This window comes from Hydractinia symbiolongicarpus, chromosome 1 (assembly GCF_029227915.1).
Source record: "Hydractinia symbiolongicarpus strain clone_291-10 chromosome 1, HSymV2.1, whole genome shotgun sequence".
NCBI classification, from domain to species: domain Eukaryota; kingdom Metazoa; phylum Cnidaria; class Hydrozoa; order Anthoathecata; family Hydractiniidae; genus Hydractinia; species Hydractinia symbiolongicarpus.
Window position 1 is genome coordinate 4,119,434 of NC_079875.1, and position 14,222 is coordinate 4,133,655.

The 14,222-nt window shown below is 34.3% G+C and overlaps 1 protein-coding gene across 5 annotated transcripts in view; it reads left to right on the forward strand.

Annotated features, from left to right (window-relative positions):
- LOC130631408 (fibrillin-1-like) overlaps positions 1-14,222 on the forward strand; it is a 39,701-nt gene that overhangs the window by 23,224 nt on the left and 2,255 nt on the right. For all 5 annotated transcript variants that reach the window (XM_057444395.1, XM_057444398.1, XM_057444397.1 and 2 more), the window contains 31 exons: positions 271-399; positions 538-660; positions 925-1,047; positions 1,196-1,447; positions 1,692-1,788; positions 2,224-2,375; positions 2,911-3,036; positions 3,341-3,469; positions 4,939-5,067; positions 5,398-5,571; positions 5,838-5,906; positions 6,456-6,584; positions 6,744-6,869; positions 6,979-7,134; positions 7,213-7,380; positions 7,548-7,679; positions 7,920-8,168; positions 8,318-8,437; positions 8,806-8,931; positions 9,274-9,396; positions 9,946-10,074; positions 10,170-10,370; positions 10,815-10,943; positions 11,075-11,200; positions 11,477-11,716; positions 12,072-12,200; positions 12,387-12,542; positions 12,768-12,803; positions 13,038-13,166; positions 13,487-13,609; positions 13,785-13,901. In XM_057444395.1, coding sequence (XP_057300378.1) covers positions 271-399; positions 538-660; positions 925-1,047; positions 1,196-1,447; positions 1,692-1,788; positions 2,224-2,375; positions 2,911-3,036; positions 3,341-3,469; positions 4,939-5,067; positions 5,398-5,571; positions 5,838-5,906; positions 6,456-6,584; positions 6,744-6,869; positions 6,979-7,134; positions 7,213-7,380; positions 7,548-7,679; positions 7,920-8,168; positions 8,318-8,437; positions 8,806-8,931; positions 9,274-9,396; positions 9,946-10,074; positions 10,170-10,370; positions 10,815-10,943; positions 11,075-11,200; positions 11,477-11,716; positions 12,072-12,200; positions 12,387-12,542; positions 12,768-12,803; positions 13,038-13,166; positions 13,487-13,609; positions 13,785-13,901 — 4,347 coding nt within the window. The remainder of the gene's footprint in view (positions 1-270; positions 400-537; positions 661-924; positions 1,048-1,195; positions 1,448-1,691; positions 1,789-2,223; positions 2,376-2,910; positions 3,037-3,340; positions 3,470-4,938; positions 5,068-5,397; positions 5,572-5,837; positions 5,907-6,455; positions 6,585-6,743; positions 6,870-6,978; positions 7,135-7,212; positions 7,381-7,547; positions 7,680-7,919; positions 8,169-8,317; positions 8,438-8,805; positions 8,932-9,273; positions 9,397-9,945; positions 10,075-10,169; positions 10,371-10,814; positions 10,944-11,074; positions 11,201-11,476; positions 11,717-12,071; positions 12,201-12,386; positions 12,543-12,767; positions 12,804-13,037; positions 13,167-13,486; positions 13,610-13,784; positions 13,902-14,222) is intronic.

Below are 14,222 nucleotides of genomic sequence, written 5' to 3' on the forward strand. Positions count from 1 at the left end.
TACAATAATGTGTCATTTTTCAATAAAAGCCCTTAAAAACTTTCCCAAGGATTATGACATGTTTGAAAAGGAAAAATATAATTATCTTCCCCTGGCTATAACCAATTATCTCCCCCATCCCCCCTATTTTAAATTTTAAGATATAAATTCGGCCATTTGAATTTATTAACACCCTCCCCAACTTTAGAATTATGCTACTAAGAGTATGAAAAGTAACATGTAAAATATGCACGAAAATATATGCCATAATTCTGAGTTTTCTTCTCCTAGATATTAATGAGTGTGTAGAAATGAATCCATTGCCATGTCGAAGTGGTAGATGTGTAAACACTGCCGGATCTTTCCGATGCGTTTGTCCACAAGGCTTGAAAACAATGGGTGATGGAAATGCTTGCGAGGGTGAGTCTTGAAGTTTTTTTTCAAAATTTAATTTATTGATATGTCAAAATTAAAAATTTTCTTTCCTAAATGAGTCGTTTTTGCTGATGTATAACATATCTGGAATAAAGTTTTAATTGAAGTCAAATTTTGTAACAGATATTGATGAGTGTGAACAGCCAGGAATCTGTCCAAATGGTGTATGTCAAAATTTCATTGGAAGTTATCATTGTCGTTGTTTGAATGGTTACCGTCCAAGTAGAGACATGAAAAAATGTTTTGGTGAGTAAGAATAACTTGAATTTCTGTGTGATAGTTTTATTGTGGTTGTCCTGTGGCAAGAAATCACTTTACAAGACCATCACAGCATTTACTTTAATTCACAGACTTCATACAAACAAAAATTTTTGTATGGTAGATTTAGTAGCTTAGAGTTTTCTAAAAATTTTTACCAGCGCTTTGTCTGTTTGCATAACACGGGACCTCATTTTTAAATGTAAATTCATTTAACCTGCGCCACGTAAATTTTATTTTTTTTATTTTTAGATGTTGATGAATGTTCTACAAATAATGGTGGATGTGAGTATTCATGTACCAACACTGATGGGAGTTTCAGGTGTAGTTGCCGATCTGGTTTCGAATTGCGAGCAGACAGAAAAACTTGTACTGGTACAGTAACCTTATTTAATTATGAAAATATAATGCATATAAATTGGAAATCGCACATTGTACAAATAAATATATTTTTTATATTATGGTTAAGCTAGTTTTGAAGGCTGCAGTCCCTAATATTTCAAACTGCTAAAAAATCTTTTAGATATTAATGAATGTGCACGTGGAACACCATGTGGTGTTGGCAACCGCTGCACAAACACTGTTGGTGGCTACGTTTGCAGTTGCACCATTGGCTATCGAGTGTCACGTGATGGAAAGGCGTGCGTAGATATCGATGAATGTCGAGTAGATTCTAACGCCTGTCAAAATGGTGATTGTTTAAACACAGCCGGTTCTTATCTCTGCAACTGTAGACGTGGATATAAATTAGAAACAAACGCAATGGTTTGTATAGGTGAGATGAATACTAATTTTGCCTATCAATGTGTCGTATCCGCTATCCACAATGACAATTTTGTACAAGAACTTATAATACCACTTTGATGGACTCAACATCTTTTCTAAAATAAAAGAAATAATCCTTTATTACAGGTCTGCTTTAGCATTTTTTAAACTATCCAATAAAACTACCCAATATCTCTCTTACCTTTTCTTGTCTATTTGTTTTTCTTAAGAAAAAAAAATTGTGTTGTGTTTAGATATTGATGAATGCAAACTTGAAGAAAATGGTGGTTGTCATGCCGATGCAAGATGTATCAATAACGTTGGATCATTTCGATGTCAATGTAAATCAGGGTGAGTGTTTTTCGTCACAAGCAGTGTTATTGTATGCTGCCAAAAGATTAAAGAATTTAGTTGTTTATTTATTCAGCATGACTTTCTTATTCTTGTTAAAAAATAAAAAGAATTAAAGAGAAAATAAAATCCTACCCAGAAAAGTCTATGCGTTTATCTAAATAATAATGCATTACTTCTGACTGTATTTTGCACCAAGTTGTTGAAGTCAATATATGTTTAAGGGTGTTAACACTATAATTCTTTCGTGGGATTTGATTGGTCATCAAATTTTATTATTATTGTTTGGTTAAACTTTTAACTTGAGAAAAGAAGTACATGACTTATTCTGACTCGTGCTGTTTAAAGAGGAAAAAAAAGGCAACAGTACAGAAAACTAAACTAAGTTCTGTTCACTTTGCAATTGTAACGCACGATGATAACATATTTTTACAGATATGACGGGGATGGTAAGACTTGCAAAGACACAAATGAATGCGCGTTAGGTTTGGCTAATTGTGCACAAGATGCAGATTGTGTGAACACAGTTGGAAGTTTTAATTGTAAATGTAAAGCAGGATTTACTGGCGACGGAGAACTTTGTTTAGGTATATTTAAATAAAGATATTTTTACTTTGGTTACTAATGTCAAGGGGCTATTTCTTTAATACACAAGATTCGGATCTAAAAGCATCATATATTTCCCAGTTTTTGGTACCTTTGGGCAGTCTGAATATTATCTAAATGGTATTAAAAAATTGTCCTTTAAAAGCTTGTGTTTTTGGATGAGCCAGACGTTTTTTCTCCCTTTTCTAAACTAAGAACCTGGTAGCAAGAAAAGGTAATTTTACGGTAGGAGTAGGATATAAATCAGCTTTTTAGTTTGGCTTCAATGGTTGGCAAATGCTAAAGCAAATCCACGAAATTTCGAACTTTGGAAATCTTATTGGCCCAATTAGTTAAACAACCAATTGTGACTGTACTAATAGCCTATAAGTAATATATACAGTGTACAAATGTAAGGATCAATCCATCAGCAGTTGGGGTTAAATGAAATCTCGGGGTAAAAGAGTTAGTATTTAATACAAGTCTGCCAACCAAGTTGTCTGGTTATTTCAAATTAAAAATTCTATCTGCTATTAGATGTCAATGAATGCTTGGCTGATGACAAATTATGTAGACCTGGTACATGCATGAATTCAATTGGAGGATACAAATGTGATTGTCCAAAAGGCTACGAACCTTCAGCAGATGGACGCAAATGTCTTGGTAGGTTTGTTAGTCAATTTATTCCCTCTATGGTACGAAGAATGTTAAGTTTTCAAATCATATAGACCTACAGCATTTGAGGAGCTATGCATCGAATCAAAGTTTTATGCTTTATTTTGCTGCTGATAATTTTAAAGCCAAAAGAGTTAAAAAATTACTAGTGTTGCTATTACTTCTCTTGAAAATTATACTTTCATAATATAGTAGCATAGTACGACAAAACTTTTGTGCTGGTACCCACTGCATAACAACGATATCATTAACAAAATGTAGAATCTCTATGTGTAGTTTAATTTTATTGTAGATAAGAACGAATGTACTGATCCAAATCTTAGCGTGTGTGACCACGGATATTGCATAAACACTGAGGGTAGTTATACTTGTCAGTGTAAACTTGGATTCCAGTTGGATAAAACAAAGATAAACTGCGTTGGTAAGTGTGTGTACTTTGTTTAAACTGTTATTCTTTTTTTTATAAATTTGTATCCAATTTTTTTTAATAAACCAGACATTTTGTAGTATAGGTGAAAATTCTTGTTCTTGTTCTCTTGACCTTGTGTTGTTGTGCATCAGTAATGTATACAGGAGTTTTAAGGAAAAGCAGAAATGCGGGTGTAATTTTGAAAAAAAAGGAACAATAATTTGTAACTATATCCTAGATTTCCCCTTTTTTATATTTATCGCATTTATTTTTTTGGATCACTTACAATGTAATTCTTTGTGTTAACCCTATTTGGTATGGGCTTTTTTGACCCTTGTAAGTATGAGGGGGGGGGGGGGGGGGTGGGCATAAAGTGCCCGCGGGCTGTAACGTTTGTTCAGTTTGGTTTTAAGTGACAAAACTTGACACAAAGAAGCATCAATATGTTGTGACTTAATTAGTGACAAAATATTTAGGTTGACATGTCATCACAGGAAGTGATGACGTCATAATGAGACAATGGTTGAAGAAAATATGTCTTTCTTGGAAATTCTTTTTTTTATCTCATTAAAAACTATTTTTTAGTACTAGTCATTAAAAAAGTAATATAAGAATGTAAGATGTTATTAGCAACATTAACAGGTGGTATAAAAACAAAGGATTTCTCTAAGGAGAAAATGGAAATCGATCAGAATTCAAATCTTCAAGAATTTTTTTTAAAAAAACTATGTTTGAGAACCTTAGTGTTAGTAGCTGTCATGGAATAAAACCTGGTATATCTATTAGCACTTACGTCAGTAGCTACTCAATAAAGACAATTTGGATTGACATGGGACAAAATGACCTATGACGTTATCACATGGCAGTAGAAATAGAGAAATAGGAAATTACAAACATTCTGGTCTGTAAATTACCAATATCCCGGTCTGCAAATTACACAGTATGCATGTCAATATTGTATGATGACTTTTGGTCACTATCACATACATAATCCCATATTCATACAACTGGTTAGTTTAGAAAGCATTTATATTTAGTGCCACAATAAAAAAGTTGATATGACCACCTGTCAAAAAGAACAAAGTGACATTGACAAGACAATTTTTGGAAATATTTTTTTTTTATTTTCCGTAAGTCCAATAAAAGTTAGGAAAAGTCACAAAATTTCAGGTAATTTTATCCAGTATTTAAAAAGTTATTAGACTTTGAAAATGCTGCGGGCTCTTTATGCCCCCCATACCAAATAGGGTTAAGAATACCACGTATGCTAAACATCAAGAAATATATGTATATATTGTATAAAAATATATTTAGTTGTTTAGTTCACTGACATGAAGGTTGATTACTCTTGCAGAACTTTATTTATTTTTTTAATTATTTTTCTTTTAAAAGTAGCTGGCTTTACAACTAATTCATGTTTTTTACGTTTCAAACTTTCCCTTTGCCATTTTTGTATAATCGAGATTTTTTTCATTCTGCAGATATAAACGAATGTGAATTTACTGGCATGTGTACAAATGGAGTGTGTAAAAACATGATGGGAATGTACAAGTGTATTTGTGACAAATCCAAAGGATTCATGCCCAATTCCAATGAAACTGGATGTATAGGTAATGTAATAGGTTTTTGTGGCAATGTCCAAAGATTTAGGCCTAATTCCAAGTAAAATTGGATGTATGGTCATGTGTGAGAGGTTTTGGGGACAAATCCAAAAGATTTTTGCCCATTTCCAATGAAACAGGTTGTATAGGTAATGTGTGAGGTGTGTTGAGAGGAAATATCTGGAATATGAAGTTTATCATTCAGCTTGACTTCCAACATGTCTCTATTTAATGTCAAAGATTTAAACACTCTTGTGTAAATTCTCTTGTGCTAGCCACATCATGTTTACTACAATTTTTTGAAGGCAAAATTTTCTACAGTCTCCTTTTTTTTGATAGATATGAGAATGGGCTACTGTTATTCAAAGTTTGTCGACGAACGTACTTGTAATGGGGCGCAATTATCATCAAAACAAATGATGAAGCAATTTTGTTGTTGTTCGGCACCAGATGGTTCAGCATGGCAAGACGACTCTAATGAAGCTTGTGAGGCTTGTCCGGTCATGCATACAGGTTTGGTTTTGTTGTTCACAAAAAGGTTGCGATGTATCATCTACTTTAGTCCACTTTGTACCAAATGGTGTAATTTTTTAAAAAAAATAAGGTTGCATATTCAGGACCTAGAATACTTACCGAATTAGCAATTTATCCTTACTAAATGTCACGAAGTTGGTTTAACATTGCAAGTTGAGCATCTGCTGAAAATTATTGTTTATTCGTGTGTCTTTAAAATTCATCCAATCAAAAAATTATTAACATATTTCTTTGGAATGTTTTAGCTGACTACAAATCCTTATGTCCTGGTGGTCCTTCAACCCATGTTAATGAAACAACCAATAAAATTAACAGTAAGTCGGTCATTCACACTACAGTGACGAAAAATCATATCTTCGATGTAGGGAAATAACATATTTAAACAGAAAAAAATGGGGAAAATCGTCTCCACAAGCCGTTGCTATATTAGATGCATGCAATTAGAATTTGTCAAGATAAACAATATTTATAGCAGACTAAGGACTAAATTTCTGATGGTTATTGTGTTTTTTGCCCAATTTTCACGAACATACAAGCTTCACAGCACAGTGTGGGTCAATTTAAAATACGGGCTTGTTAGAAACTGGTAATCAGTGGCCTGTGTATCTTACCAATCTGTCGAGTGTTGGTGAGTATATACTGCTTGTAGTTTTCAAAAACGTTGTCCAATTACTTTTATGTCCCTGGTTTTAAATAATCTAATTGAATTGACATGAACGTGTTCGATATTCTTTGTGGTTTGGATGTTTTTTAACAAAGCTAGGATTATTTCTTATTAATGTAACTTTAATGTAAATTAAAAAAATTAATGTAAATTAATGTAAATTTTGGTTGCATAACTCTCCTCCACATGGATTATTTAGAGCACAACGGTTGCGATGTGTTAGAAAACTACTGCAGAAATGGTGAATGTGTGGATACAGGAGAACAGGGAATATCTTGCACGTGCTATGCAGGTTATAAATTTAACAAAGAAAGAATGACTTGTGAAGGTAGGTGCATTTGAACGCCTTACAAATAAAATATTGTTTTCGTAATTCAATTATTCACTCTTTTTATTGCCTTGTCAGATTAAAAACGGTCTCTCTCTCTTGCACTGGAACTAAATTTGTATTACAACTCCTTTACTTCTCATCTTAAATTTTATGTAGATATCGATGAGTGTGAAACTGATGGTATTTGTGGTTTTGGCGCTCGCTGCATCAATCGCGAGCCAAGTTATGAATGTGTTTGCCCAGCTGGATACACGTATAATACAGAACAAAAGTTCTGTCAAGGTAGGGTTTAAAATTGCATCATTCTGCATACCACATGCTTAATAATTCAACGATCCTAACTTCGTACAAATGTATCTTCTTGCTTCATCCGCTTTTTCTGTTCTTTTAGACAACCGAAACTACCCGTGTTATTTTTTCTCCATAAATCCTTCTGGAAAATGTGTGACAGCCTTACCGGTTCAATATACCATTGGTCAATGTTGTTGTGGTAATTCCGCTTCACGATATGGCCCGGACTGCAAAGCTTGTCCGGCGCCAGGAACAGGTACATAGCTAACAGTCAGTTTGAATACATTTAAAATACTTTTGATGGTTGTACAATTTTATGACATCCTTTTCTTAGGTCAGCGACAGGCTCTGTGTGTTGGGAAACCAACTTTACCAACCATCCCCACCGGTCAACCGCCCATAGGTCCATCAAAACCACCAACCCAATCACCTGGTAATGGAACTGGAACTGGCAATATTGGAGCTACCGATAAACCAGTGACTACCATTGACCCTAAAAACGGTATGTTTCCTCAGAAGCAATATGTAAACCATATTAATAACTAAATAGAATTGTCTTGTCTGTCATAGCAAAGTACAATTCGAATATAAACTTTAGAAAAACCTTATTTTAGAAAAATAAGATACGGACTTTAAGTGTACGTTTTAAAAATGAAACAATGCATTTAGATATCAATGAATGCTTTCACTCTCCAAAGATTTGTGGAAAAGGAAAATGTATAAATACTATTGGTGGATATAGATGCCAGTGTGACCAGGGATTTAAAGAAGCAATTGTTAACTTCACAAGAAAATGTTATGGTGAGTTTCTTTAGTATGTCTTTAAGTAATATTTTTGGATAGTAAGTTTGAGTAGGGTCAAATTAGATTAGTCTAAAAGACCGAAGTAAAATTTTATGGGCCGTCTGCGAAGTTAAATTTAACCCGAAATGTGGGACATGTAAAAAGTCACACTTCATCGCGGGTGGAATTTATTAAATAAGAAAAAACCTCAAGATTTTGATTACGCAAAATGTTGCTAAAGAAAATTTTTCTCTTTAGATATTGATGAATGTGAAAATAATCCCTGTGATGGAGGTACTTGTAACAATATCGAGGGTGCGTTCTTTTGCTCTTGTCCTGAGGGGATGCAGCTAGATGGTAGTAATTTGAAATGCGTGGAGATGGACGAATGTAAGACGCCAGGTTACTGTGAACATGGAAGTTGTACCAATCTTCCAAATGGAAGAGGATTTCTGTGCGATTGTAATGAAGGTTATGTCAAATCCGCTAATAGAAAAACTTGTGAAGGTATTGTTACCGTGTTTCTTATTGGTTAGATTTAAAGTTCCTGAACGTCTCCTCCTGTCAGTTGGTTTTGATATTTATTTCGATTGATCTGCTAAACCAAAACTGTTCATTTAGAATTGATTTTCACTCGGACAACTTTTCTTTTCTAGATAAAAACGAATGTTCGGAAGCGAATATTTGCGAGAACGGGGCATGCGTCAATTTACCAGGGAGTTACAGATGTGATTGTAACAATGGCTTCAAGAAAAACGCTGCTGGAGATTGTGTCGGTACGTTGTCTGTACCATTTATAAAAAAGCAATTTCTTAATTGTACTGTTCATACCGGTACATTTTTTTAATTGTACTGTTCATACCGGTACATTTTTTAATTGTACTGTTCATACCGGTACATTTTTTTTAATTGTACTGTTCATACCGGTACATTTTTTTAATTGTACTGTTCATACCGGTACATTTTTTTAATTGTACGATTTATACCGGTACATTTTTTTAATTGTACGATTTATACCGGTGCATTATTATTCAACTGCACCAGTGATTAATTTGTACGTGATGCAATAAAGTCCTCCGTAGTGTGACTTCAAATGATTTTTATATTTGCAAAATATAAAGAATAAATGAATTTTTATTTTCAGACGTTAACGAGTGTCTTGATTACCCAGACTTATGTCGTCACGGTTCGTGTAATAATTTGTTTGGAAGTTTCATGTGTGAATGTGATGATGGATTCAAACAGGATGCAACCAAACAATCCTGTCAAGGTAGTTTTTTTACGTTTACATTGATGCTGTAAAGCTAAGGATACCCCTTAACTTTACGTTAGTTAGAGGGTCGTATTGTCGGTATCGGTCAAAAAGCGGGGGAGTTTCTCTCCTTTTTGTTTGCGCTACAGCTGGGAGATTGCACGCCTAATTTCATCTCCCAGTTTCTTACTCCACAAATCAGTTTACCCAAGCTGCAGTACTGTCACGTGCGCAGTTGGAGGAGACCGGTCTCGAACCCGGAATCTTAAGATTCTCAAGCGAGTGCTCTACCGACTGAGTTATCCGATCTAAAGAGTAAAAGAGTACAGCATTGAAAACATTTTTTTTCTTTCTCTTCAGATATTAACGAATGCAGAGAAGCAGGTTTTTGTGAAAATGGTCGTTGCAGAAATACGATTGGAAGTGCTACATGCACTTGTAATCCTGGATTTGAAAAAACAAGAGATGGTCGTTCTTGTGAAGGTGAGTTGTCAGGATTCTTGGCAATATGAGATTCCTGAGAAACCTAAGGATTTCCATGAAATTTGAAAATTTTATGCGTAAAAATTCATTTTAACATTTTACTAACAACACTTGTAACATCTTCAAAGTTTTTATCAATGTGGAAGCTTCAGCAAAAATCTTGACCCTTTCTTCATCGTAATTTAGTGAATAGTATAGATGACAATAGTACGAAATGAGGTGTTGATAAACCTAGGAATGTCACTGGATTCTGTATACATAAATGTTTGATTGGAATTACCTTTTTGGATTCCTACATATTTTTTATGTTGTAGCAACGAATTAGATAGAAACTTTTAGACCTTCTCTTTATCATAAATTGGCGATAAAATTAGCACGAAAATGCCATGTGATTTTCCAAATATTTTCACAGTTATGTCATAAGATTTTTTTATTTAAGCTGTGTAAAAAATGGTTAATCACAACTTATTTGCCGATAAGAATACATTTGTTTCTAGAATGTTGGCCCTTTTTGCTATTTATACCGATTCTTTTTCTCTTCTATTTCAGATATAAACGAGTGTGAAGACGAAGACAATAGATGCCAATATGGCGGCACCTGCGTAAATGTTGTCGGTACATTTAGATGCTTGTGTAATCCAGGCTTTGTTTCTGATAAGAGTGGGCGTGAATGTACAGGTGTGTACACACTGAAAAAATTTGTAGTCAATGCATTATTTAGTTTATTATTTTGACAACTTTGGGTTTTTTAAATGTACGAAAAATATTTCTAGATATCCGAAGAAGTTTTTGCTTTTCATCACTGGAGAATAACCAGTGCACACGAGCGAATGGATTGAACATCACGAAATCTGTATGTTGCTGTAGTATGGGAGCCGGTTTTGGAGATCCGTGTGAACTTTGTCCCGAGAAAGGAACGAAAGAATTTGAATATTATTGTCCTAATGGAGTTGGCTTGACGCGAAATAACACAGGTATCTTAATGCTAGAATTTTCGCGTCCGGCAATTTACGCGCAAAAAGCTTTTATTTTGATTCGTGAAATCAGTGTTGGTAAAAGTTAATTTTGTTACTACCAATCGTAATTTTTTTATTTATCTTGTTTCTGGACGCGAAAGTAATTTTGTTTTTGACAGCTATCCCGTTGTGTTTGTTTGTAATTAAAATAAAAAATTTTATGGTAATGTATTCCACACCATGTTCCTTCATATCTAAGCGTGCAAATCTCCTTCTGTTCGTTCACATTATGTCCCCATGCCTGAAACAATTGTTCTCTTAGACTTTTGCGAAAAATGCCAATCATTTTATTATAGAGACATCCCTGATGTTACATACGAAGTTGATAAATATGTAAAAATAACAACTAATATTTCATTACTTTAGCAGTTTTTGTAGACTGTTGTACCTTTCTTTTCACAGATATCAACGAATGTGAAGCCAACCTTGGTACTTGTATCAATGGTAATTGCGTCAATACTGATGGTAGCTTTAGATGCGCATGCGATGAAGGATTTGTGTTAAACCCAGAGAATCCCAGAGAGTGTATTGGTATGGTCTCACATACAATTATGTGTTTCTTTACATTCTTGTTAAATATATCTCTGACAGTGCAAGTTTCTTTTGCATTTTCTTATATATCTTCAGTCTCGATTATTCAATTATCCGTCTCGATTATTTAGATAAAGATGAATGTGCACCTGGTTCAACTTTATGCGGAAATGGAAATTGTACTAATTTGATTGGTTCTTACCGTTGCTCGTGTGAACAGGGCTTTAGGTCTGGTACTGACTCGCCAGCGTGTATTGGTACGTCTTTATCTTTGCTCATGTAACATGCTTACCTGGTATTACAATTCAAAATAAGTGCTAACGGATTGACTGTCTATACGCGATTTCCTAATTCCTGAACACTCTTTTTAAAAGTTGGCTGAACTCACATATCACCAGCTATAATAGTCGAATCGTTATAAAATGTTAAAAACGAAAACCTTTATAAATTGACGCATACTTTTCATTTTTTATATGGGTATTACCTCCCATATAGTGGAATCTGTATGGAAGTTATAAACTCTCCATTTATAGACATCGACGAATGTGCTGAGCAAAAAGGATTATGTGCTTTCCGTTGTGTCAACCAACTCGGTTCGTACACATGTTCTTGTCCAAAAGGATTTAAGCTTGGAAGTGATAGAAAACACTGTGAAGACATCAATGAATGCGAAACACCTCAAATCTGTCCGTTCAGATGTAAGAATATCATTGGTGGGTATAGATGTTTATGTCCAAAAGGTTATAGAAGAGATATACGTGGACGATGTATAGGTATGTAGATGATTATCGGAAGTATTTCTGTTTTACAAGAATAAAATTTGAGGTGTGGATTTGTACTCTAGTTGATATATGTTTGAAAGTGTGTTAACGATGTAACAGGTAGAACTGTAATATCAGCTTTTTGTCAGAGCCATCACATGACAGTTTCCATATTTCAAATGTAAAAAACCTAAATATCTTAAGAACTAAAAAATATCAAAGTTTGCCAGTTCTTAATTCCAGGAATGCTTCGCTGTTCTTATTAGTTGTTTCAATGTTGTCCTTTAATGTATGTTGACAAAGTAATGAAATACGTATGATTCGCATTACAGCGAGGATGAGTTGACAATGCGTTTTCTTTTCTCAGAAATAAATGAATGTTTGAACGACCCGACGTTATGCCGACCTGGTGGTTTTTGTCAAAACATTGAAGGTGGATATAGATGTGATTGCACTCCACCCTATATGAGAAGTGATGATGGAAAGTTTTGTCAAGGTAATAAATAACAGACCTTTCACGAAATTTCCAGTTCAGCTAAAGACCTTTCACGAAATTTCCAGTTCAGCTTACGGCCCTATCGCCCCTCTTCAAATTTCTTGATAACACACTGCATGTGTGAATTAGTTAATAGACCTCTGAGGAGTGTGTGACGCTTTTGTTATATTTTGGATTGCATTCTAGACAAGAGTATGGGACTATGTTTCTCCAACGTGGTTGATAATATTTGTCAAGCGTCATCTGGTAAGATGGAGAAAGTTTCTCAACGCGATTGTTGTTGTAGTGGTGGAGGAGCTGCGTGGGGTACTGATTGTCGAACATGTCCTAGTCTCAATACACGTAAGTCTTTTTTATTTGTGTCCTTGATTCTCGTTGAAGTAAAAAATCATTTTGCAATATCCTGTGTATAAGAAAAGCATTTTTGTTAATAAATATATAATTTTTTTCTTAATTTGTGTCATAACCTGTTTTGTCTGTGTCTATCTGTTTGTCATTTTTGTTCGCCCGTCTGTCTTCTACTGTCAGAATGACAGCTAGATTAACTGGTTATTTTTATTTTTGCAGCTGAAGGAAGGAGTTTATGTACAGGTTATAAGAATAGTAAGTATTTTTGCATTTGATTTGTCAGCGGAAGATTTTCATGAAAATCTTTCCTGACAGTTAATGCATTATATTTGTACTAGCTGTCACGATCGTCGATAAATAAATTTGATTAGGGCGGCAAACAGTTATAGATATATGTTTTAATGACGCCATCAACTTGAAAAGCTGATCAAAATGATGGTTAAAATCATGTGTAATTAAAAGTAATTACGCTTGGAAATGATTTTCTAGGAACAGTTGACGAATGCAAATTTATCGCTGGAGTCTGCAAGAACGGAAAATGTATGGACACTATAGATAGTTTCAGATGTATGTGTAATGCTGGATATAAACTTACGATAAATGGAAAAAAATGCGAAGGTGTGATTTGATTTTCATTTTTGGATAGTTACATTTTCAAGACCATGCACCCTTACATAAGCCCGCGCGTCCTTTATTCCATATAAGAGCGCTACAATAACTATCAGTAAAAAAAGCAACAAATCAAATCTTTTGATATCCATGTTTACTTTATAACAGAGAAAAAACAACAACAATTTTTATATTTTTACTCCACTTCTGTTCGGTTAGGTAAAAACAGAATATGGGGGATGTTTTAAGTTAAGGTAAATTCCGACTGCGTAAGCCTTGCTCATCGTATATGATACCATTTCAATGTTTTGTATTTCTTTTCTTTCTAGATAAGGACGAATGTAACGATGGTACATCAAAATGTCCAAACGGTTGTAGAAATACAGATGGTAGTTACGAATGTATCTGTCCTAAAGGTTACGTCATCAACGAAAGTAAAACACAATGCGTGGGTGAGTTCATTTCATAATGGCGGCTGAATTTTTTTAATTGCGACTCTACCCAGACACAATAAATTCTTGATTTTGTACAACTCAAAGTGAAATGCGGAGGAGTGGAGATCAGTGGAGGAGCGTGGTAACTGTTCGCGCGCTTATATTCATATTTCTCAACTACTTTTTATCTTAGACGAAGACGAGTGCAGCACTGGTAACCACGATTGTCAAAATGGATGTGAAAACACTGTGGGAGGATATAAATGTATCTGTCCAGCTGGTTTTCGAATGGTTGGGAAAACATGCATCGGTATGTAACCCTTTACACTTCCTTTTTAAAACTGAGTGACAAATTTTACGTGACGACAATTCTAATCCGACAAATGTTTAAAAAATAACGCATATGTGTCTAATAATTAGTAGCATCTAACGAAAATATAATCCAACAGTTATATGCGATGACGAAAATATAATCCGACAGTTTTATGCGACGACGAAAATATAATCTGACAGTTTTATGCGATAGGGTATTTTCCCTACCTGAACCCATTTAATTCTTCGAGCTCGTGTCATTCACATATTTGATATGTGCCGGTCTCAAAAGTTTGTATATTTAATGAACTGATGTTTA